Source organism: Amphibalanus amphitrite, unplaced genomic scaffold (assembly GCF_019059575.1).
Source record: "Amphibalanus amphitrite isolate SeventyFive unplaced genomic scaffold, NRLGWU_Aamphi_draft 000040F_arrow, whole genome shotgun sequence".
Classification (NCBI taxonomy): domain Eukaryota; kingdom Metazoa; phylum Arthropoda; class Thecostraca; order Balanomorpha; family Balanidae; genus Amphibalanus; species Amphibalanus amphitrite.
The window spans coordinates 525,736-551,057 of NW_024881536.1; the positions used below are offsets into that span (position 1 = coordinate 525,736).

Consider the following 25,322-nt stretch of genomic DNA (forward strand, 5'->3'; position numbering starts at 1 on the left):
ACCTATTTACAAAACACGACAGCCCACCTCGTAGGTTTACAGAGAAAACTGAACGTTCGAACCAAAACATAAAAATGGGTCACTATGTACTCACTGACATCCAGGGACACAGCCTTTTCCAAAGTTGGGCGGTTCAACCTCTTATACCTAAGACAAACAGGGAGTCGATCCAGGGATATCGACCGGTCTTGGCCTCGTAGCTCAGTCGATAGAGCGTTGTACATACACTTGTACTCCGCGTGGCGAGAGCATGCGTCCCGGTTACAACGGTCCCGGTCCCGTCCCCTAAACAGGTATGGTTGCGGTAGGTGGCAGGCCAGTCGAAGGCAGTGGCCGGTGAGGTCAAGCAGTGGTTCTGAAAAAGTGAGCCTAAGGTGCGCCAAATTTTAGAAACTGAACACGATTTGAGAGCAATCTTGACATTGGCGACCACAAACGGTTCCTACTTCCTAGGGTTGGATATTATGGTAAGCGAATACCTACCTGATTTGCAATATTACGTCCATGACAGTCAACATCCAAAGAACGATAGTTGTTTTCGTATGGAGACAGCTTTTAGGATCTACAAGTGTGGAAAAGTTACCCCGGCCGCGCCGGGGTAGGCTGAAAGTTACCCCGGCCACGGCCGGGGTGGCCGGGGCAGGTTCTCCACCCATGATGGGTACTAATCGACTTGGTCCATTCCATCAGTCCCTTCGTCTCAGGGAGCCCACTGAGGGCCTGCAGGCCAGTCCTATGTATCATCCGGCCATGAGAGAGAGGACCACCACAACGGCTTTGCTCGGCAGCGACCTGCACAGCGGGAGACAAGTAAAGGACCCACGGAGGGTGAGGCCACGAAAGGCGCCAGACCTGTTAGTCAATTATCCGCGGATGTCACTAGTGTTTTTTTTTTTTTGGTATAGGGTTCAGGGCTTTAACCCGCACCCCACTGGGGGGGGGGGCTATTCATAACCCCTCCCGTTTTTCTGCAATAACTTCCAAATCGCGTGACGTATATCTGTTACGGCCCGTTTGAAAACCCGGCCCGTATTAATGCTGCCCGGCCCGCATTAATACTGACCGGAGACCTGGCCCGTATTAATACGGGCCGGTCAGCATTAATGCGGGCCGCCTTGCCGGTCGGTATTAACCCTCGCCCTGGCAGGGCATTTTTCATAACACGGCCTGGCAGGGGGGGGGGTCGATGCGACCCCCCCCCTCGCGATTGGCTCCTATGGCACCTAGAAACACCAAATTTGGTAGGTAGGTGGGCCCCCTGGAGTTCTCCCCCCTGTGCAAATTTGGTTGCTCTAGGTCAATATTTAGGGGGGGTTTTGGGGGGTATAAATGTAAAAATTTCGCGAAAAACAGGTCAAAAGTTTTTCGCTTATAACTTTTGATCTAATTAAGATAGAGCAAAAAGAAAAGCACCAGTGAACTCAGCACGTCAAGGCGCGTCGAATGATATACTTTTTAGCTTGCTTAAGTGTACTTAAAGTTTTTCTTAAATTTTAAGTAAACTTAAATTTATAAATTAAGTTCATGTTAACAAAATTGCATCATATCGCATATCATTCGATTCGGCTGATCACCAGGAACACAATGATACCATTATTTAAGCTCTAGCGTCATTATGTGCCAAGTTATTGGCAAAAACGTCATTTGACCTCAGTTGACCTGATTTGACCTGACCCATGGATAAGTACACCAAACAAAGAAGCACCAAGTGACCTGCTGTTAAGTACTGTGGTTTCAAAGCACAAAAGTGATAGAACGAAGCGGATATCTCCAGTATTTTCCGAATTTAGTATTTTCCCATAGGCTTAACATTACGACGTAATGACATCTAACTGACCTCAGGTCAGTGACCTAAAAAAACCCGAACTATATGTTATACAACTCGGTGAACTTAGCACATCCTGAAAGTTTGAAGGAAATCAGTGCAAAACTGTGAGTTGGGGAGGTGGAAAAAGAAAATTGAAATTTGACCATGACCTTGTACCGGTTTTTCTGACCTTGTGACCTGACCCAAGGTCACCCGGACCTGAAATTTTCAGGTCATATGTAAAAAGGTTGCCCCATAGGCTGTGCCAAATTTGGCGGCGCTGCGCGCCGCCGTTTTTACGCTATCTTCGAAAAACCTCAGGGGGGGGGGTCGCATCGACCCCCCCCCTGCCAGGGCGAGGGTTAATGCGGCCGATTTAGGTGGGCAGTATTAATGCTGCCCACCTTTTATTTCAAAACTTATCCGTCTGCTGCAAAATCAATTACATTAGCATGTCTTTATAGACGGCGGCTTACTGATAAAAGTTGAATGCCATGTGTAAATATTCGCCAACCCCGCCTCGAACCCACAACCATTCGATTACAAGACCGGAACATATACCCCGAGACTAGCGAAATGATCGAAAGGCAGTGAATTGGGCAAGCAGTTCAAACTAGTGCTCGGCAATGATATGGAACAAAACGTGCTCGAGAAAATAGATGCTATTATACGTGATTAAAATAGTTCAAAACACCATTTAGAGAAAACAAACGAGGGTTTATTATAATTTTGTAGAGACAACCAGCAATATTCATCTAGACGTTGCCCAGGGTAATAAAAGCAGGTCTAACACGGCCCCCGCCGAAGTTAGTTGGTAGCACTGCTGCTCCACGGCGTACATTTCCTACCAGCCCATAGGGTTTACATGTTAAATGGCCTGTTTTCGGCGAGCGATATCTCGGTCAACGTTTGAAGAAATCAATGGTTCTTAGTCTCAAATGATAGATCGATGAATTTTCTTTCGACAATTCCTCTACCATTTTTCACGAAACCCAGCCGATCTTCTACGGCGTACAGGGTAAAGATTTCTCTGCACGCCAGCACCCGCGATCCGGCTCTCCGATAGTCGGCGCGCGGTCCTCGGTAGCGCAGTCGGTAGCGTATCCGGATACGGATCCGAGGGTCGTGAGTTCGAATCCTGAGTGCGCCGCGTGATTTCGGCTAGAATTGAATGATGTAGATTCTTGAATGTTTGCATAATTAATTATTAATAGCTAATTGAATGTATCTGCCCACTAGTCGGCCCCTAAAACCTGTTATTTAAGAAATTTAATAAATGAATGTTACGTGCGCGTCACGACTGCCAACCATAAGCGCTACCATATTCTAGTTTGAACTAAGTTTTTGCTAGTCCAGACCACATATAGTAGATTTTCTAGTAGTTATACTAGAAATTCCTACCAAAGTTCGTCCTACCCTTCACTCAATATACCCTGGGTCTAACACATCGCCCAAGGTCACCTCAGGGAGTGCCGACACTGCCGCGCGCCCATTTCTTCCATTACCGCTGGAGGACCGACAGTGAGTATCAGCGTATCACGCATCTGTTTCATTATCTGATCTTAATAACTAGTGATCATAAAGAGTATGGCAACTTCATTTTGAAAATGTCATAATTCGAGGACTTTAGCTGATTTCCACTTAACCCTCGCACTTATAGGGGGGTCGAACGAACCCTCCTCGTTTTTTTTTTTTGCGAATAACTCGCGTAAAAAACGGCCGATCGCGACGAAACTTTCAGTACCCTCGAGTTATTCAATTTTACACCTGCTCTAAAATTTCATGACCCTGACCCAAATGACCTGTGACCTGATCCTCGAGACCATGTTTGGCCGGAATCGCAATTCAGCGTATGTTGGCTCATATTATCTGCGTGTTTCTAGTCTTGTTGTGGTTTTAAACACTGGAACATGTAAAATGATGTTGTACCAATGCATTATGGTGGGTCAAGGTCATGTATGGTGTAAGGTCAAGGTATGGTGGGTCTATACGCTGAAGATTCCACGAAACAAACATTTACTAGCCAACAGTCAAAAAGTATAAAAGACATTTAAGACCACTGCAGGCCTACGCAGCATTTGCTAAGACATGGAATAGAGACTAGTTGGCTAGCTTTGATATGGCCCGAGTTTTCATATGGCAGTGAGGAAAAAAGTGGGCTGTATTAATACTGCCCGGCCCGTATTAATGCTGACCGACAGGCGGCCCTCATTAATGCTGACCGGGGGCCGTATTAATACGGGCCAGGTCTCCGGTCAGTATTAATGCGGGCCGGGCAGCATTAATACGGGCCGGGTTTTCAAACGGGCCGTAACATATCGACGCCAAACTTTCAGTACCTTCGGCTGCATAATTTGACACATTGTGTAAAATATGAACTTCGTTGCTACCATAGGTCGGCCGGAAATGACGTCAGAGGACGCCATGTTCGGCCGATTTCGACGCAAAACATTGAACCACGGCAATCGCTCCCGGCCAAGAGCTCAGTTTTTAAGCTAGATCCAATTTCTTTGCATTAGAGGACTCAGAATAGACTGCGCTATCAAACGGCCATCTCGGATTTTGAAAATTTTGAAAATTTTGAAAATTATATATTTTAAAATTGAAACTAAATATTTTTATCTTTTTTTCAAAAAGTTTTCGACTTTTCTAAAAACCGGCATACCTATATGTTATAGAACACATGCTTATGACTTACTCTAGCAAGTTTTAGCCAGACATATTAAAAAATGGCCAAGTTATACGCATTTTAGCAAATATTCTCAATTATAAATCATTCAAATCAATTTTTCAGTACGCATTTGATATTGTACACCAATATGTTGGACGTTCATACTTCATTGTGACACGTATGACTAGATAAGTGAAGCTTTTTTAAATATAAAGGTACTGTATTATAGAAAGCCTTCGCAAACGCGTTTCGAATATATCATCTTCAGTGCTAGCTTCCCATAATACCTACAAAAAGTCCCTTCCCATAATACAAAGTTCCCATAATACAAATCCCTTTTTGTATTATGGGAAGCTAGCACTGAAGATGATACCTATATTCGAAACGCGTTTGCGAAGGCTTTCTATAATACAGTTCCTTTATATTTAAAAAAGCTTCACTTATCTAGTCGTACACCAATATAATTAGCACCATTATGTTCCTGAGCTCAAACTGCCTCCGATAGACACCTTTTTGTTGAAAAAAATTAACTTTCAAATTTGATCTTTTTTACCTGAAAGTGGCCTGACCTAAGCTAAATTCAACTCAAAATGACCTCAACCTCAGGGTATCTCAGGGTTCACGAGTGTGTAAACCAAAAATGAGCCTGATCTGACTTGTAAGCCGGCGGCCAGAGCCCAACATGTGAACAAGCCAAATTTGGATAATTTTTACTTCGGTGACCTCGAGGTCAATGAAATTAGGTTTCACTCGACAGTTTCTCCGGGCTATCAGATGCCGTTTGAATTTTGACGATCGGCCCAGTAGCTTTGGAGTTAGGAGGGGGCTATGAAGAGCCCCCCCCCAGTAGGGCGCGTTATACGCAGACCCCAGTGGGGCGCGAGTTAATGGTTACTTCAGTCGATCTTTATCGTGGAGCCAAACACTTAGCTGAGGCGTTTTCATCGCTCCAGCATGCGTCTATCAGAAGTTTTTAGCGAAAAGCTGCTTGATACCTTTCGTGACCTGAGATGACCTCAGGGACAGAAAATGGGTCGCAAGTGTCATTTTCCGGTTCAGTCACAGTGTGTCATGTTTAGGTACTTGTAATTCGGTGTTTCAAAGTGTTTAAAATGGCGTTCGTCCAAAAGAGGCGCCTTTCAATTTTCTCCCATTTACTAATAATGGAGAGGTCGCAAAATTGACCTGACCTAAGATCACAGTCAACAATCCGAGATTAAATTCTTTGCACATATTGTTGCTCCTATCAATTGCTGAAACTTTCAAAGCGCACTCGGTGTAGCTTTATGGCAAGCATTCAAACGTTTCTTTTCTATAGATAATGTCACTTGACGTGACTTGGTGACCTGACCTTGAGTCACCTTGGTCTGAAATTTTCATAGTATGTGTGGAAAACATGTATGATGTGTGGCACGGAGCGCCACCGTTTTTGAGATATTTGAGAAAACCGCAGGGGGGGGGGGCGTGTTCAACTTCAAACACCCCCAGTCAGGCACGTAGCCAGGATTTTGCTCGGGGAGGGGCCACAGGTCGCGGCCTAGTGTCGTACCCCCTCCAAAAAAGGAAACTCTTCGGATTTGTCCCACTATTTTTGGGGGTTTGGTGCAGTTCTTTTTATTTATTCTTACTTTTAATCAAATTTCGTTTTATTTTTTCGCCTTCAGGGGGCCATGGCCCCCGTGACCCTTGGCTAAGTCCCTGCCCCCAGCAGGGCGCGGGTCAGTGCACTATCAAACCAAGTTAGATCGGTGAACGACGAGCGTACGCACCTTGTACCGTCATATTCAAAATGAAATGTGCAATGACTTTGTTCGCCTTTGCATCCTTATATTGCAGCGAAGTAGGTATTCACAATACTTCCTGGGACATTCCCCGTTACTCCATCCCACATGGGTAAACAACCGTTTGACGTTTTCACACCGTTTGTTCACCATTTCTCAGCACGGGCTGAGCCGGGCTGTTCCCACGGCGTTCGCGCGCGGGGAGAGTGCCGACGTGGGGTGACCGAGCACCGGGCCAGAGCGAAGCTCCCACCGGCCAGCCGCCGTCGCGTCGGCGCCTCGCCGGGCGGCCGTAGGCAGACGGGGCCCGGCGGCATGCCTCGCCGAGTCGGATAGCGCAAGCAATGCATGATTCACTCACTCACGTGTTGAAATTTAACTGGATTAGAAATTATAGAGCAATACAGAAATTGATATCACAGCTTATAACTTCCCTCATCGTGTGATGTGGCGATGAATTAAGCCCGGCCCACTGGGGGGAGGGGGAGCAATTCATAGCCCCCTTTCGTTTTTCTACCATATCTTCAAACCGCTGGATGTATCAACACGAAACTTTCAGCACCTTCGGCCAAGATTACTTAACCTTCCAGGCGGTGGGGGGGGGGGCATTTTTGCCCCCTTTAGTTTTTTTTCGATATATCTCCAGAACTGCTGCGCCGATCGTCACCAAACTTTCAGTACCCTCCCGTGAATAGCTATTGCACATTGCGACCAATTTTTTTTTCCAAAGGCTATGATAGGCTGGCCGCTGACGACGTCGGAGTGACATCATTTCTGACATTTTCGACCCAAAAAAAGGTTTCGCGGGAAGAGCTGTCAGGCCTACAGCTTTAGAGATACAGAAAAATGTTTCGACATAAAAGGTGTTAACATGAGTCGGCCGGTGACCGCGGGCGAGGTCAGACGTGCGCACGCGACCCCGCAGCGCAGCGAGAGGGGAGTGTGCGACCACGGTGAGCGCCCGTCTGGTACCGGTGACTTTTGCAGTACGGTCTCAAGGGTGAGTTTATGACCCTCTGAGTCCGTGTGGGGCGGAGCCTGCAGCACTTTGCACTTTGCGATTTTGTGGTGCTGTGGTGGCGAGCGAGACTGTGAGCACTTACCTGAGAGTGGACGTGTGCTGCCGCCATGCCGCGTCCCGCCGGTTCGTGCCCGACCTCTAGTGATGGCGTCAGAGATGCAGCTTCCGACCGACCGAGCGACGGGAGAGATGAGGACGAGAGGCACACTGTGAGTGAGCTCGTCCGGAACTTTAGTGATCCGCCCTGCCCTGAGAGCCAGAAGCGTGACAGATCCGAGTCTGGCGACTCTGCTCCCGCCGGCAAGCGCGGGGCCATGGAGGGCGGCGTAGAGTCCGGACGCAACCCTGGTCTCAACCGGGTCGTGAAGGAGTGCATTGAAGCTGCCTTCGACGAGTTGGAGAGCAAGATGTTGGTCTCCATCTCTCGTGACCTTCACGAGTGTAAGACCACGCTGACGGCGGAGATCGGCAGGCTCGGCGAACGACTCTGAGACCTGGAGCGACACGTCGAGGAGCGCGATGTGGTGATCGCCGAGCTAACCGACGAGCTGCGACGCTCCAAGGAGGAGTTTACTGCCCTGCAGAACCGCGTCGAAGAGGCCGAGGTCAACAATCGTCTTCCCTGCCTCATCTTGTCCGGCGCTGCTTTGGCCGCCCGCCATGCGCCGCGCCTGGAGCCGCCCCTGCAGAACGGACCCGGCCAAGGTCATGGCGCGATGACGTCACAGTCAGGTGATCACGGGACCGGCGCGGCGAGTGGGCCGGGCGCCAGTGACGAGCGGGGTGCCGCGCGCGGCGGGTCGGGGGGCCGTGCTGGTGAGTGGGAGAGGGAAGACGTAAACGCACTGGTGGTCAACACGTTGAACCGGTGCATGCCTGGCCTCGAGCTCGTCGCGGGCGATATTGATCGAGCGCACCGCCTGCCAGGCGGTCTCAACCGAGTAATAGTGAGGTTCGTCCGTTCAGGACAGGACAGCGTGCGTGACCGAGTGATGACACGACGACTCGAGCTGAAGGGGAAGGACCTGTTCGTGAACGAGTCGTTGACGAAGCTGCGTGGACTCATCTTCAGGTCTCTCCTCGCAGCGAAGCGTGACGGGAAGATTTACACGGTATTCACTCGCAACGGCAACGTCTTCTTCAAAGAGAAGCAGTACGGCGTATCAACGCGTGTCGACTCCCTGCAGCGTCTGCACGAGCTAGGACTGAGGGTGGCGGAGCGCTGAGTGTCGGCGAACCGGCGACCACCTGGACTGTCAACTGGACGGTGAGACAGTTTCTGTGGGCGGGAACGATGTGGCCGGGCGTCGCAGAACGAAACCTTGGGGTGGCACTGGCGCCTCTCTGTTTCTTACAATACGAGGTGTGAGTTGCTAGCACACTTTACTCCAGGGCTCCGTCCCCTAGCTGTAACTTGCGCCGACTGTGTCCACAGTGTTGTTATTGTTGATGAGGTGTTTAGTGTTTAAGGTTTAATGTCCACGCCGTAGGTATTTTTTATAGTTTTTTTTTCGATTTTTCACCTCTCTAAGTCTAGAAGAGGCACGTTTGAGGCGCATATTCAAATAACCCAACTTTCCGTATTGTAACTGTTATCTTGTGTTGCGATACTCCTTATGTTATCATCATAACATAAGGATCAACCGCTATTATTCACCTGGTTTCTTTCAGCTCAGATGTTGAGCCGAAGCGCACTAACTGTTTATTGCTTCGCTGAGTTTCCAGCTACGTGCCATAAGCACAGGTCTTTGAAATTACAGCTGCAGGCTCCGCGCCTTTTATATTCTTTTTTCTAGTGTTTTTTATGTTTTTGGTTTCAGTTCGCTTTTTGCTTATTGTGTATGTTAGTCGTTTTGCGCCAAAGCACACCACTCATACTTACGTGTACGCACCATACTCGTGCCTTTTTGCTTCCCGGTGTTTCGTTTGTGTGGACAGATCACCTAAGCGGAGATGTCCCGTTGCGCGGCGGCTGGCGACGTCGGCGGCGTCCTCGGTGGCGGCTACCGGCTCGGCGGCTCGGCTGTGGGCGGCGGCGGCGGCGGCGGAGCAGCCCTTACTAGCGACCAACCATGAGCACTGGCGGATCCAGGCTTGCGTTTTGGGGGGGGGGGACAACTCATGCTGGAGCCAAACCTAGGGTACCCCCAAATCCTGTTTTCTCATCGGATTTAGGCCACTTATTTTTCGTCACAGCCCTGACACTATGAATTTTTTTTTTAACTAAAAAGAAAAATATATAAATGGTAGCTCACCCGACCCATGCCTTTATATTACTTTGTAAACACTTACCATTGTTTTTATCGACCAGTTAAAGGGACCCTCCCACCTTAACATTAGATTTGAGCTGAGATAGCCAAAATGGGGTCCCTGGCTCACAATTACCGGTTTCGGCACGCACTCACAACATCGAGAAATGCCTTAAATCGGAAATATTGAATTTCAAAATTGCAGCATTTTGATTCAGAGGGGCTAATACTTTTGGATACCCTTCTGAATGTGTGACGTCAGCGGAGATCTAATGATTTTTTTAATATTTTACTAAAACGTTTGGTAGCATGCGGTGGTATAGGCTGCTTTGCGCGCAACAAATGCCGCACTTTCAAATAAAGTCGCTAGGAACAGCAGCGGATATCCCAAAAATTAAACAAAAATAAAAGTCTAATCTCTTGAAAACCGGTGAATATTTTTCGATAAAATTTGGTAGATATTCGTTTTCGCCCTTTCTGAACCTAGCGACATCACTTTCATGCCAATTCATTAACTTTTTTGAAGGTGGGAGGGTCTCTTTAACCCGCTTCGAGTCAGTGCTTGGGTCCCTTTGCGGGCCGGGAGGTGGTAAAACAGCCCTGTCTAACTCGGCTCCTGGGCCACGCCCTGATTGAACTATGTTTCATTATCGTTTGGGGGAGGGGGAAAACGGGCCACTTTAGGCCTCTGGGAAGGGGGCATGGCCCTAAATGCCCCCTCCCTGGATCCGCCAGTGTAAGAAGAGACCATTGGAGCTGCAGTTGGGTACCTCAGACATCAGGGTACGCCCTCAGATGTATGTATAGGACTCGCATGGAGACCTCTTATGCTATAGTGTACTGAAAGGACCCAAATGAGCCTGTCTATATGGGCTCCCGGAGATAGACGTGGGCCCTCAGGAGCCCGCCAGAGCCCCAATGAGGGATAAGTGAGGGATACCAAGTGCCTGCAATTGCATATTGCATAAGCCATAACGCCTTAACAAATCAATATATTATGCATCAGTGGCAGATATAAGGGGGGCCACATGGGTCATGACCCCCTTGGTGCCCGGGGGCACCACAGGCCTGTCAGGGGCACCACCGGCCTAGTAGGGGCACCACCAGCCCGCCAGGGGCACCACAGGCCTAGCAAGGGCACCACGGGCCTGTGAGGGGCCCCACAGGCTTGTCAGGGGCACCCCAGGTCTGTCAGGGACACCAGAGACCTGCCAGGGGCGCCGCCGGCCTCGCAGGGGCACCATGGGCCTGTCAGGGACACCAGAGGCCTAGCAGGGGTACCACAGGCCTTACAGGGGCACCACCGGCCTTGCAGGGGCACCTTGGGCCTGTCAGGGGCACCACAGTCCTGTCAGGGCCCAGGGGCACCAGCGGCCTAGCAGGGGCACCACAGGCCTGCCAGGGGCACCACCGGTCTAGCAGGGGCACCATGGGCCTGTCAGGGGCCCCAACGGCCTCGCAGGGGGCATCACCGGCCTCGCAGGCATCACGGCATCACCCAGGGGCACCTTGGGCCTGTCGGGGGCATCACGGGCCTGTTGGGGGCACTTTAGGCTTGTCAGGGGCACCACAGTCCTGTCAGGTCCCAGGGGCATCAGCAGCCTAGCAGGGGCACCCTAGGCCCGCCAGAGGTACAGCCCACCGCTAAAGTAATGTAGGGTTTTACCAAACTCAACGGTTGGCTTTGACTGGCGATTGTTTAATGCGAAGTGATTGAAAAGAAGATGTCAATAGCTAAAGTTGCAGCTGCAAGGGTGACGATACATATTGTTCGATTCGCCCCGGCTCCCGGTCCACACACTAGCTCTCGTGTCGGTCAACTGTATTGGCTCAGGAGGGGACGACCGGTCAGCCCCGGTGGCCGGCCGTGCCTCGGGCGATTAGAGTGGCCGGAATCAAACCCACAAGTCCGCACATAACACCTCCCCCCCAGATAACTATCCCATCACCTCCCCCGCAAGACGTAAACACAGAGGTACAAAGTGATTAACGTCTAACGACATAGCAGGCACATAACGCCATTAACAGAAACAAAAAAAAAACTTCCAGAGGCGGAGGACGATGTCTCCCGGCACCACGCAGGGTGTGGGATGACATATGTCGGACAGTAAGCGATGCTGTATCACGGTATCGTCTGGTATGACTTAGTGCCCCAGCTCACAGATAGATGTTTTGTGCGCTGGCGCTGCCGGTTGCTGCGTCGCGGCTCCGGTGCGTCCGCTGGTGCCGCGGGTGCGTCGGTGAGCGGTGCTGGGGGCTCTCCGACGCCGTCGACAGGCGGCAGCGGAGGCGCAGGCCGCGGGCTGCCGGCGGTCGCCTCTCCGTCCGGCCGGCGCTGCTGCGGTGGTGGAGACTGGGGCTGCGGTGGCGGAGACTGGGAGGCGGCCACGCTCTGGGGTCGCAGGTATCGCCGATTCCGCCACATGAGTCGCCCGCTGGGCAGTCTGATGTTGAAGTCGCGCCTGCTCCCCACGCCGGTCACGGTGCCGGTACGGTTCCATACCTTCGTGATAGGGTCTTGCACTATGACCTTTTGTCCCACTCGGAGTGCCGGGTGTGCTCGCGCAGTCATGTTGTATCGCTCTTCGGTTTGGCTTCTCTGCTGTCGAGTTCTGGCATCACAGGTGTCCGCAGCCTCTTGCCACTGCGCCGCAAACGCGCGGTGGTGGGCCGGAACTGCCGACCTCAGCGGGTGGCCAAATAACACCTGCGCTGGAGAGCGTCCGTCCGCGCGCGGCGTATTCCGAAGCTCGAGCAGAGCGTGGACGAACTCGTCGGTGTCGAGATCACCGTGCTGCGTCGTTTTCTTGATGAGCCGCTTGACGTTCTTGACAGCGGCTTCTGCATGTCCGTTCGACTGTGGGAAGTGTGGCGTGGAGATTTGATGAATGACTCCCCATTTCTTCAAGAACTCGCGGGTATGTCGCGCTGTGAACTGTCCTCCGCCGTCAGTTCTCAGTGTCTGCGGCACACCTGTGGCCGCAAACATCTTGCGGAGACATCTGGTGAGAGCTCTGGCTGATGCTTCTCCTCTGACGTGGTACACGGACGGCCAACCGGACAGTCTGTCGGCATAGACCAGGTAGGTCCGCCCGGCCCAGCTGAAGTAGTCGGCGGACACGGCTTGAAAGACGCGTGTCGGCAGCGGCTCCAGCATCAGCGGTTCCTTCTGCAGGCTCGGCAGGTGACGTTGACATCTGGAACAGGCTCCAACGAGGTCGCTGATGTGTTTGTCGATCTGTGGCCAGTAGACCACTTGTCTTGCTCGCCGCTTGGTCCTTTCGATCCCCTGATGGCTGGAGTGCAGACGCTCCAGCGTCACCCGTCTGAGTTGCTGTGGGATCACCAGTCTCTGGCCGCACAGGATGAGGCCGTTGTCGACAGTCAGTCGCTCACGACAGCCCCAGTAGGGCTGCAGTATCGGCTCCAGTTCTTTCCGATGGTCCGGGAAGCCGTGCATGATCGTGTGCTTCAGTGCAAGCAGCTCTGGGTCGCCGGTAGATGCAGCTCTTACTTCCTCTAGAGCGGCGTCCTTGAACGGGCTGGGGTCCGTTTCACTGTCTGAAGCGGTGAGGCTGCTTACTACGGACTGGACTCTCACGCTGATGTCGTGCTCAGCTGCTTCATCCTCCGCCGTCGGTCGCTCGACTGGGGCCCGAGACAGGGCATCGGGGATGGAGTGGAGCTTTCCCTGCCTCCAGCTGGTGACGAAGTTGTACGCGATGAGCTTTTCGCGCAGTCGCCGCAGGCGGGGATTGTCGATTTCTGCCAGTGTTTTCTTGTTCAAAACCGGAATCAGGGGCCGGTGGTCCAGAACCACTTCAAACGTCTGCATACCCCTGAGGTATGTGTCAGCTTTATAGCATGCCCACACGAGGGCCAGTAGTTCGAGTTCAATCACGGCGTAGCGGGTCTCGACATCAGTTAGAAATCGAGAGCCGCACTGTATCAGTCGCCAGTTGCCGTTCTCGTCTTGTTGTCTGAGGCAGAATCCCAGGCCTCCGAGACGTGATGCGTCAGTCTCCAGAACAGTTCTGCGCGTGGGATTGTAGAAGTCGAGAATGGGTGGCGACACCAGTGCCGTCTTCACCTTCTCGAACGCTGCGGTGTGCGCTGGTGTCCACAGCCATGCGTTGCGAGGTTTCAGCAGTTGGCGCAGTGGCTCAGCGGCCGACGCGATCTCATCTGAGAAGGCACCAAGTTGGTTTACCAAGCCTAGGAAGGCTCTTAGGTCTGTTATGTTGTTCGGCTGCGGGAAGTGCTTCACAGCTTGCACCTTCTTTTCATCCACGGTGTACCCATCTGAGCTGACTCTGTAGCCACAGAAGTCGACTGTCTTCATAGCGAATTGACACTTCGCTGGGTTTAAGGTGATGTTGTACTCGTCACACCTCTTCAGCAGCTTCCAGACGTGTAGCAGGTGGGTGGAGTAGTCGTCATCCCACGCTAGCATGTCGTCTACCACTTTCACTGTATTCGGGATGTCCCCCAGCGCTTGGTCACCGCGCCGGTTGTAAACGTCTCCCGAGTGGGTGATGCCCATCGGCATGCGCTTGTATCTGTACCTGCCCCACGGCGTGATGAAGCAGGTGAGATCACGGTCTTGCTCCCTCAGCGCCATCTGGTGGTATCCGGCTTTGCAGTCCAGTTTCGTGAAGAAGCTGGCACCAGTGGCGATCGATGACACGGCGTCTTGTGGTGTGCGACCAGGGTGCACTGGCCGCTTCACGAATCGGTTGAGTTTCGTGAAGTCCACTGTGATGCGGCATCCGACGGACTTGCCGTCAGGGTCTGTCTTGGCCACAGGGCACAGTGGGTGACACCACTCTGTCGGATGTTCGACTGCTTCGATGACGTCATGTTGAAGAAGTTCGTCCAGCTGTCGGCGCACGTCGTCTCTCCAGTTGAATGGGATGTTGCGCGCGCTCGTCTGAGCGTACGGCGTCGCGTCATCCGTGAGCTCAATGGACATTGGCTCGCCGACCATCTCCCGTAGTCCTGATTCGATGTCAAACACCTTCGGGAATTCTGCCTTCAGAGCTGCGAAGTGTTGTTGACGGTGTTCATCCGGCGGTATGCCAGTGTGGCATCTCTTCATCTTGCTGATCCATGCCGGTGGCTGCCTCGTGGTTGCTGGGCTGGCTGAGCGGGGTCTGGCAGCGCGCGTGGGTGGCGCAGCAGCTGGCGAGCTCCGACTGCGCGCGCCTGCCGGCTCACTGTCCGGTCCTCCAGACGAGTGGTGGCTCTCCAGACGTCTGATCTGCCGAGGGAAACCAGGCGGCAAGATGCCGAGCTTCACGCAGTCGTGCCACGACAGGAGAGGCGTGTGAAGTGACTCCATGACAGATATCTCGGCTGAGTGGCTGACGTCTCCAAGAAGCAGCGTCAGGTTACATGTCCCCATGCAGTGCATTTTCCGTCCATCAGCGGTCCACAGTGTCGTCTTCGACGGGCGCAGATCGTCCAGCTCGACGCCCAGAAGCCTGGCTTGGTCTCGTGATATGACCGAGACCTCTGCACCGGTATCAGGGGTCCAGGTGGTTGGAATCGGTCGCCGACCCCGATACATGGTCTCCAGTTCTATGCGTGGGGAGCGCTTCACGCTGCTGTTCTTCAGTCGCACATCTGAAACGTATACGTTCAACAGCGACGCTGCTGTTGAGTCTGCCTCTTCATCCTCCTCGCTTCCACTGACCAGGTCTCCGTCTCCGCTGATGCCGGCCACCCGATTGCCGCCAGAGCTCCAGAACTGCTGGCGTCGCCGAGAGGTGGCGCTGGTTCTTCGAGCCTGATTACCATAGGTGGCGCTGTCGGCGCGTCTGGTTCCAGGGCCACGGCTGCGGCCACGCTCCGCGCGCGGGGGCGTGAGCTCGTCACTCCGCGGTCGCTCATGGTCGTGGCGAATTCGCGGCAGACTGCTCTCCGTCGTGCGCCGCCCGCTGGCCCGGCCTCGGCAAGTGACCGCGAAGTGGTCGCGCTCACCGCAGCTGTTGCAAGCGCGGCCCAGAGCAGGACAGCGTCTGTCATCGCTGTGCTCCGCCGCGCCGCACCGGCGGCACCGGCTCAGCTGGATCGAGTCTTCACTGGCGAAACGTCGCCGGTTCTTCTCTTGACGGTAGCGAGATATCCGTCCGACCGTCCCTGACTGCGTGATCTCCTGATTGTTGTTGGTGGCGCATTCACAGGCACGACATATGTCCAGCGCTTTCTCAAATGTGAGGTCGGCAGTCTCTAGCATGCGCCTTCGCGCGTCACTGTCGATTGTGCCCACGACGATATGATCCCGGAATCGATCATCGGCACAGTGTTGGCAAAAGTCACAGCACGCTGCTATCTCTCTCAGGGCGCACACATACTCGTCGATGGATTCACCGGGCTGCTGTAGTCTGGCTGTGAAGTCCATGCGGTCGACTATGACGTTGCGTTGGCGACGCAAGTACTTCTGCATGGCCTCGAGGACGCTGTCCAGATCCGCGTCCGCGGGTAGCTGGAGCCCGAAGTCGACGATCCGTGTCCAGTCGTCGTCTAATACGGCGATGAGGGCGGCCTTCTGTTCCGCTGTTGTTAGCTCACGCACACGGGTGAGCAGACAGTATCCGTCGAATTTTCTTCTCCATGTGTCGAATTCGATGAGTGACGCTGATGAGTGCAGCCTGGGGACTGGCGTCCCAGTCGCCGGCAGGCAGATCCGTTGCCGGGAACCGACTGTAGGCGGCACAGCCGCCGCGGCGGCGACACTCTCTGTAACCGCGGCCGCCGCAGGTGCGCTCCCGCCGCCAGTCGCCGCAGGCGCGCCGCCGCCGCCAGACGCCGTAGGCGCGCTGCCGCCACCCGCCGCCGCAAGCGCGCCGCTGCCGTCGACTGGTCGGGCGCCGGCAGCCGCGCCCTGCTGGATGTGTTGTAGAAGCATCGTTAGCTGCTCGTCACGCCTGGCCGCCAGCTCCAGCTGCTGCCCCAGAAGCCGAGTCAGCAGCTCTGTCGATGTCTCAGTCGCCGGTGCCGCGCCCGGCGGCTTGGCGTCTCGCTCCTCCTGCTCGCAGTCCGACATCGCCACACGTTAAACACTGAAACGCTTCACTCGGCAGCAAAGAAGACACGTATCACGTTTATCACATTAGTCCGAGTCAAATGAGAGAGCTGTGTCTCATATCGGTTCGCGTATCACTGCGACCGCGCCATGTTCGATTCGCCCCGGCTCCCGGTCCACACACTAGCTCTCGTGTCGGTCAACTGTATTGGCTCAGGAGGGGACGACCGGTCAGCCCCGGTGGCCGGCCGTGCCTCGGGCGATTAGAGTGGCCGGAATCAAACCCACAAGTCCGCACATAACAAGCTACATTCAAAGTTTCATTGTAGTCTGGCTAATCGTTCCTAAGCTTCAGAAGCAGAACATACCCATGACTGAAACCCCACATTACTTCTGCTGTGGACTGTACCACAGGCCTGCCAGGGTCCAGGGGCACCACAGGCCTAGCAAGGGCACCACGGGCCTGTCAGGGGCACCTCAGGCTCCCGTGCCCCCCCCCTCCCCCCCCCAGATCCGCCAGTGATGCCACACCACGCGAAACACCGCCAACTACCAGCTGCCGCGCCATAAACACGTGCCAACAACAGTCTTTTTTTTTAAGGTCGACTCCGCTCGCGCAACTTTTGACTGACCCTCACTGCTACTATATTGCTTCCATATTATGCTGTGGAAAGCTTTACTTCACCAAGTGGCTAAAAACCTCCATCAAGGTATATTTTCTTAGCAATTTTTCTGACGTTTGGGGGGGGGGGGGCCGAACAGGCCACTTTAGGCCTTTGGGGGGGGGGGCCATGGCCCCCGTGGCCCCCCTGGATCCGCCAGTGACCATGAGTCCATGCGGCCGCCGGCGTCGTCTCTGGCCGGCGATGCTCGCAGCTGCGCTCCTCCTTCATTTCCCGACCACCTCGCCCTCGTGAACAACGGTAATATACCTACACACCACATAACACTTACACACTCAAACTCCCTTGCCACACAGCACAAAAATAGAATACAACAGCAGCGGGCAAAAACAGGTACAAAACTCTCCTTTCAAAGTCAGACAGAATAATGACAGCCATTAATGTATTTTCTTGCAACGTAAGAGGCCTTGGTGAGCAACACAAACGCAGAGATGTGATTCATTTCTTAAAGAACAATAAGTGTGATAGGTATTTTAATGTTACAAGACACGCACTTAACGCAAGAAAAGACGTCTTCATTTAACAGTCTATGGAACGGAAAGGCCTATCATTCGTGTTTTAAAAAACAATAGTAGAGGCACATCGATTCTGTTCAACAAGAATATTCAGCACGAAGTAATTAACAAGTTCACAGACAAAAAAGGAAACTTTATAATCTTGGAATGCAAAATCAGTTCAGACACATATATTATGGGCAGCGTCTATGGGCCAAATCGAGATGAACCAGACTTCTATGAACGTATAGGGAATATACTAGACAGCACAGACTATGATCATGTAATAATTGGAGGCGATTTTAATTTCGTTGTAAATCCGGATGTAGACTGCTACGGTTATCTACAAGAACATAACGTAAGAGCCAGAAAAAAGTTCATGTCGATTTGTAATAAATACAACCTAATTGACATCTGGAGAAAGCAGAATCCTGAGAAACAGCAATATACTTGGTTTACACCAGCCCGCCAAAAAGGTGCAAGATTAGACATGTTCTTCGTTAGCCAACATCTATCAATTCGCTGCAATGAAATGCACATCGCGCCCGGCTATCGAACCGATCACAGCCAAATTTCAATAAGTCTAGTTGCAAGCCAATCGAGAGGGCCCGGGCTATGGAAACTAAACGAATCACTACTTAATGACGAAGATTATACCGAGATCGTTAATAATTGTATCCTGAATACTGTAGAAGAATACGCTTTGCCCATCTACACAAAAGATTACATCTCACACATACCAAATTTTAAAGAAATACAATTCAAGATAAACGACGATTTATTTTATGAAACACTGTTGATGCTGATAAGAGGGGAAACTGTGCGATATTCTAAAAGAAAGGCTAAACAAAAGAGGGAAAAAGAAAAAGATCTTATGACAGAGATAACGCGTGCGGAATCCAAGGCAGATTCCGCGCAATCAGAAGAGAACATAGCGCACCTTAATGGTCTAAAAGAGAAACTTGAAAATCTTAGAAAACCTTTCATTGATGGTTTGATCGTGAGGACAAGGGCTAAGTGGCACGGAGAAGGCGAGAGAGAGACCTTCAAAATATTTCCTCAGCATGGAAAAAAGAAACGCAATAAGAAAAATACCAACATGTTTGAAAATTGAAGGACAAATAGTTTCTAAATCGTTTTCGATACTGAACGAATTTACAAAAGATTTAGCAAAGAAATACGCTAAAGATCAAAACCCCTCGCCCTCTATGAAAAACTTTATTACAAAAAATATATCTAACAAACTCAGCATAAACGAGCGCAGACTTTTAGATCAGCCCATAACTTTTGAAGAGTTAACAAACGCGATGAGAAATATGAAAAAAGGGAAATCCCCGGGCTCAAACGGGTTTACGGCATGCTTCTTCAGACGTTTTTGGGATAAACTAGGTCCCTTATTGCATAGAGCATTCGCGTACGCACTCGAGAATAACAAAACGTTGATGACGCATCAGGAAGGCATTGTTACAATGATCCCGAAGGCTGGCAAACCGCCCGATAGCATAAAAGGATGGCGGCCCATAACGTTACTTAACGTAGATTTTAAGATAATTTCTGCAGCGATATCAGCGAGACTGCAAAAAGTAATGGGTAACTTAATAGATTCATGTCAGACTGCTTACATGAAAGGGCGCTATATCGGTGAGAACACTCGTTTAATATTTGACGTGATAAACAATCTAACAAAACACAACAACTCAGGTTTAATTATGTCCGTCGATTTTGAGGCGGCTTTTGATTCCATATCCTGGAACTTTCTGTCCAGTGTCCTCGAGGAATATAATTTTGGCCCATCATTTAGAAAGACGATACAACTAATGTATCTGAACAATGATAATTTTTCGCGAATTATGCTGAACGGATTCTTAGGAAATAAAATCACTTTACGATGCGGGATCCGGCAAGGTGACCCAACTTCCGGGTATTTATTTAACTTAGCTGTTAATTTACTTGCAAATCAAATTAAACAATCAAGGTTAGTGAGAGGAATTAAACTTGAAGATAATATTGAAATAAGAATTTCGCAATACGCTGATGACACTGTGCTTTTCCTGCAAGATGCACAATGTTTGAACGGTGCCCTAAGAGAGTTGGAATATTTTTCAGAAGCCTCGATGCTAAAAGTAAACGTAGATAAAACAACATGTCTGCCGATAGGCCCGCCTACCCTGAACAGTAGTGGAGACCAATGTGGTGTTAAATGGGTCACCAGCATGAAAGTTTTAGGAATCATTTTTGAGAACGATAACACTAATATAACCGAAGTCAACTTGCAACCCAAATTGCTTCAAATACATAAAGAGATCGCGCACTGGCGTAGAAGAAATTTAACAGTTCTGGGGCGAATAACCGTAGTCAAATCGTTACTGATATCGAAGTTAGTCCACTTGTTCACAGCCTTGCCAAATCCACCTAAAAAAGACCTTAAAAATTTAAATAATTTACTATATCAGTTCATATGGGCGGGTAGGCGAGACCCCATTAAACGTGCCAAGCTCATCCAAAACTACACCAATGGAGGGTTATCTATGATCGATATCCAAGCGTTCGTTAACAGCATGAAGCTCACATGGTTGAAGAGACTCATGCAAAGTCAGGCTCAATGGACAAAAGTTTCGGTCTTGGAATTACCCAAACCAATCCAAGAAATAATGTCCCACGGAAGCAAATTTATAAGGAAAATCAAGGTGAAAGTTACAAACCAGTTTTGGAAAGACGTGTTAAGTACAGGCTCCACGGCACACTTCTTCGGTTTTTCGTTTCGTTTTTTCGCTTTTTCGGCTTCAGTAGACGATCAGCTTCACTTGATAACATTGGTGTAGCTCCACGGCAGCGAAACCGAAAAAAACGAAATCAGCAACTCGAAAAAGCGACGCGAAAAATCGAAAAAAACGACTCTAAAAAGCGAAAAAGCGACTCTAAAAAACGAAAAAAGCGAAAAAAACGAAGCGACTCGTCCAACCCAAAAGTTTGGTTTTGGATCGACAATCAGCTTTTCCAAGTAATCTTGAGGTTTTCGGCTTCAGCACGTGACGATGTGGTAATACTGATGCATGTTTCCGACGATTCACATTTCGGTACTCCTAATGGAAAGGAAGGAATGTAATCGCTCAATAGTATTTCAGTGTAGGTAATAGGTATGCACATATTATCCACGTAAGGATTGAATAGCGGTTAATTATGCGAGATATATGCACGTATTTATTTCATCTTTTGTAAAACCTGTTCATCATGCTTCTAGCCGCACCCTGCTGAGGGAGCGGTGTTTGAACACCACCTGCAGTTTTTCGCTAATATCTCAAAAAAGGTGACGTTTCGCGCCACTGTTTTTGGCACACCTTATCAAGCACCCTTTTTACACATGTTATGAAAATTTCAGGACCATGGTCTCTCAAGGTCAGGTCACCAGGTTAGGTAACCTGGTGAGGTGGTCAGAGTGACCAACTCAGAAAATGTTCCAATGCTTATCATTGCTACACCAGGTAACGGATGGCTTTGGAGCTTTCAGCAATTCAAGAGAGTAGCACTTAGGTATGCACAAAATGTATATCACATAATTTCGATATCGCGATAGGCGTTATCACTAGTGTATTCGCGGCCATTGGGGCGACGTAAGAAAAGAGGAAAACAACTGGCCCCAAGAACTTTAAATTATCAGTTAGCATGCATCTTTTCCTTGATATGTAGATAATTTACCATTAATTGTTAGAGAAAATTGCATATAAAATCTTCCATTTATGCTTTTTTCATCGTTTGCATAATATGTTCTTTTACTAAGCTAGAAACACTAATTAGAAATAGTTCCTGCATCTCGTCAAGAACAATAGGAAAGGCTTGAAGTGAATAGAATAATCTAAATGGTTTTGAAATCTATGTGAAGACACTTCTAAAATTGCCTGTAGAAATATTGAAGGCAAAAGTTCAACTTTTTCACAAGACGGATGTCTATAAACTTATTCAACGTGTGACAACTCAGCCGGTATTTCGTCGCCTACAGCCAAGCTTTCCCTAGTGACCGATAGAGGCGCTGCTATATATGTCCGCCCGTGCCGCCTAACGGGTAACCCAAGGCCACGTCAATTTTGCGACCCCCCCCCCCCCATTGCCTAGAAACTGAAAACTGAAGGGCGTTTTTAACGAGCGTCATTCTAAACACTCTCAGGCTACAAGTACACAGAAGCGTATAGGAACCATGGGTGCAGTGGATGCGCTGCACCCACAATAATAATCGAATAGGTGACGACAGTGCATTCTGCACCCATAATAATCTGAAGCAAAAACCCCTTTTCGCATCAACGCTACTTCACATGCAGTGGCGTAGCCAGAAATAAGCGAAAGGGGGGGCCATGGTGCTCGAGGGGGCGACTTTTTCGCTTGAAAGGGGCGCCATTGTGAGCTAGTGACAGGGGGTCAGTCTAAAATGTAACGTCATACATTCATGCATGATTTACTAGGTGTTACTACGGAACCGGCACGAGTATCAGAACCAGGCTTCGCTGATTTTTCATAAAATCCAATTAATACAATTTGCAGCCCAGTGTTTTTTTTATCAAAAGCCTCTATCTTTATGCATATTTATTTAGCACGATATAGGAAACGAGCTCAGGCTACGGACATGTTATTCTCAAAATACACACCCATTCGAATTCGAAACGGTAAAATATGCGTTGATCGCGAGGCACAATCTTTATTCTTTGCAAAAAAAAAAAAAAACAAACATACAGGTTCACTCACTGAACCAAAGTGACCTGTGGACTGTAGCCTCTGGTCGACCTGGTGGCCGTGCTTAGAATCTCAGACACTCATGACTGCATGAGTGCCAGATGGGTGAGGCGTGAGACTGTCCCATATAGTGGCACGAAGGTTAAGAATGTCTTCGGCCGGCGTAGTATAGAAGACGACTTTTGATGATGTGAGTGTGCATGGTCGACTTTGAATAAGTGCCATAGAAACCTGCTGATCTCACCGAACATTCGCCTTGCGTAATCCCCAGACCAAATATCTTCATTGAGGGCCAGGTCAATTTTGCGACCTCTCTATAAGTACCTATAAGTTACTGATTAGGGGAGAGTGGGGAAAGATGCCCAGGGTTTGACTATGTCATATATTATTCGAAAATGACGATTGGAAAGCCAAAACTTGGACTTTCAATGGAAGCCGACATAATTTTTCTCCAAAAATATCACACTTTCGTGCCTGAAATATGATAACTTTGTTTGCTATTAAGCATTTTCCTGAAGAAGTGAAAGGGGGCATCTTACCCCACAGGGTGGGAAAGACGCCCCCTGCGGTTGGGTAAGATGCCCCCTGCACTATAAGTGACATAAATAGGCACGTGAATCGCCTGAACGAATCAGTAGTCCCTTCGAGCCTGCAATAGACACTAAACGTCATCGTAAGGGCCCTCAAAAGTAGTCGTAAGGGGCTTCAGAGGTCATCGTTAGGGCCATCATAGTCCAGCGTGGCCAAACAAGCCTCCGTGGTGGCGTTCGGAGACCACTGTGGGGCCCTTATAGGTCTTCATGATGCTTGAGGGCCCTCGAGCCTATCGTGGGGACCTCAGATGCCAGCGCGGCCCGTGGAGCCAACGTGGGAGCCCTCAAAGGATGTCGTGAGGGGCCCTGGAACCAATAATGGGGCCCACAGAGGCCGTCGTGAGAGCTCTCAGAGTCAGATGCCGCTCAAAAAGTCGCTGTGTGGGCCGAGAGACCGGCATGGGGAGCACCCGACCGTACCGGACTCTCAGTAGTCCCAGATCGGCCTTTGTCTCTCATCACAAGTATGTAATAAATGATTTGACGGGCTGCTTGAAGGACAGCCTACGGATTTAGGGGGGCGTCTTTCCCCATCAGGACAGGGGGCATCTTACCCCAAGGTACCGAAGTAACATTAAATCAGCACAACTTGTTAGCTTTAAAACTACACCCTGAAACAAACTGTTTGGGACACAGTACACGCATGTTAATTTATCATGACGATAGCAAGGGACGCAAAAATTATCTACCTTCTTTGATATTTACAATATTTTGACGCCAAAATATTTTTTGAAAGCAGCAAATAAAAAACATGCAATCACCAGCCAGCCGTTGCCCAACTGAGCTTCGCAAATTTTTGTTCAGTTAACAAGGCAGGCTTCCGCTTTACGCTAAGGACATTAATTTCCAGGTTCGATTCTTTGTTTCCCAGCTAGAGGGGGTGGGGCGTCTTTCCCACCCTGGGCATCTTACCCCACTCTCCCCTACCTATAAGTTAACCCGCGCCGTGCCGGTGGCCTGTGCTTTCCGTGTCGTGCTGGGGGGGGGGTCACGTCCCCCCTCTAACTCGGCTCCTGGGCCACGTAGCGACACGCGGTAAGGGGAAATCGAAAGAGCGTCAAAAATAATGACGGAAAGACTTCGTATCAATTTTTAGATCGGGTCAAAGGTCAGGTCACCAGAGGTCATCAAAGGTAAAATTTAGTCCATTTCAACAATTTTGGAAACTGCCAACGGCTAACTCGGGAACCAATAGAGCTACAGCGCCGCGGAAAAGCGCATTCGATAGCCCTTTTACAGGCTTTTCTGAATATTGCTCTCGGATTTGATCTCAGGTCAATGGTTTAGCCTCCAGAGGGCAAAAATTCCAAAAATAACAGTTTTTATGAAAAGCGTTTGTCTGCAATAACATTTGGTTCAAGACAGTGACGATATTTATTTTGCCTGCCTCGTGTTCCTCTCGTCGAGACGCTTCGAATGAACTATACGTTGACCTTGAAAGGTTATTTTAAAAATTTGACCGCAGGTCAAGGTCATGACCTGACCGGAAAGGGTCATTCTGCAGATCAGTCGATCCGTATCGTTGAGCTGACAACATCTGACGTGTTTTCACCGCTCTAGCACGTCTCTATCAAAAGTTAAAGGGACCCTCCCACCTTAACATTAGATTTGAGTTGAGATAGCCAAAATGGGATCCCTGGCTCACAATTACCGGTTTCGGCACTCACAACATCGAGAAATGCCTTAACTCGGAAATATTGAATTTCAAAATTGCAGCATTTTGATTCAGAGGGGCTAATGCTTAGGAATACCCCTCTGAATGTGTGACGTCAGCGCAGATATCTAACGATTTTTAAATGTTTGACTAAAACGTTTTGTAGCACGCGGTGGTATATGCTGCTTTGCGCTAACAAATGCCGCACTTTCAAATAAAGTCGCTAGGAACAGCGGAGATCCCAAAAAGTAAACAAAAGTAAAAGTCTAATATCTTGAAAACCGGTGAATATTTTTCGATGAAATTTGGTAGATATTCGTTTTTGCTCTTTCTGAACCGAGCGACATCACTTTCATGCCAATTCATTAACTTTTTTGAAGGTGGGAGGGTCCCTTTAAGGCCAAAAAACCGTTTATGGTGACAAAATAGGTGACCGTTTATGACCTGAGATGACCTCAAGGGCACATAAAAGGACACAGGTGCATTGTTACGATTCAGTGTGTTATGTTTACCTATGAACCGATGTTTAAGGGGGTTTTAAACGACATTCGTCCAAAAGAGGCGCATTTCACTTTTCTCCCACTGACTTGAGGTCCCAAAATTGACCTGACCTTAGGTCA

The 25,322-nt window shown here is 50.0% G+C and overlaps 1 protein-coding gene across 1 annotated transcript; it reads right to left on the reverse strand.

The window, feature by feature from the left end:
* Positions 1–11,334: 11,334 nt before the first annotated feature.
* Positions 11,335–20,705, reverse strand: LOC122374691. The gene is made up of 2 exons (XM_043353604.1): positions 20,436–20,705; positions 11,335–16,559 (listed from the first exon to the last, which is right to left on the reverse strand). The coding sequence occupies exon 2, from the start codon at positions 16,437–16,439 to the stop codon at positions 11,652–11,654; it is 4,788 nt and encodes a 1,595-aa protein (XP_043209539.1). The 5' UTR covers positions 16,440–16,559; positions 20,436–20,705; the 3' UTR covers positions 11,335–11,651.
* Between the last annotated feature and the right edge of the window lie 4,617 nt (positions 20,706–25,322).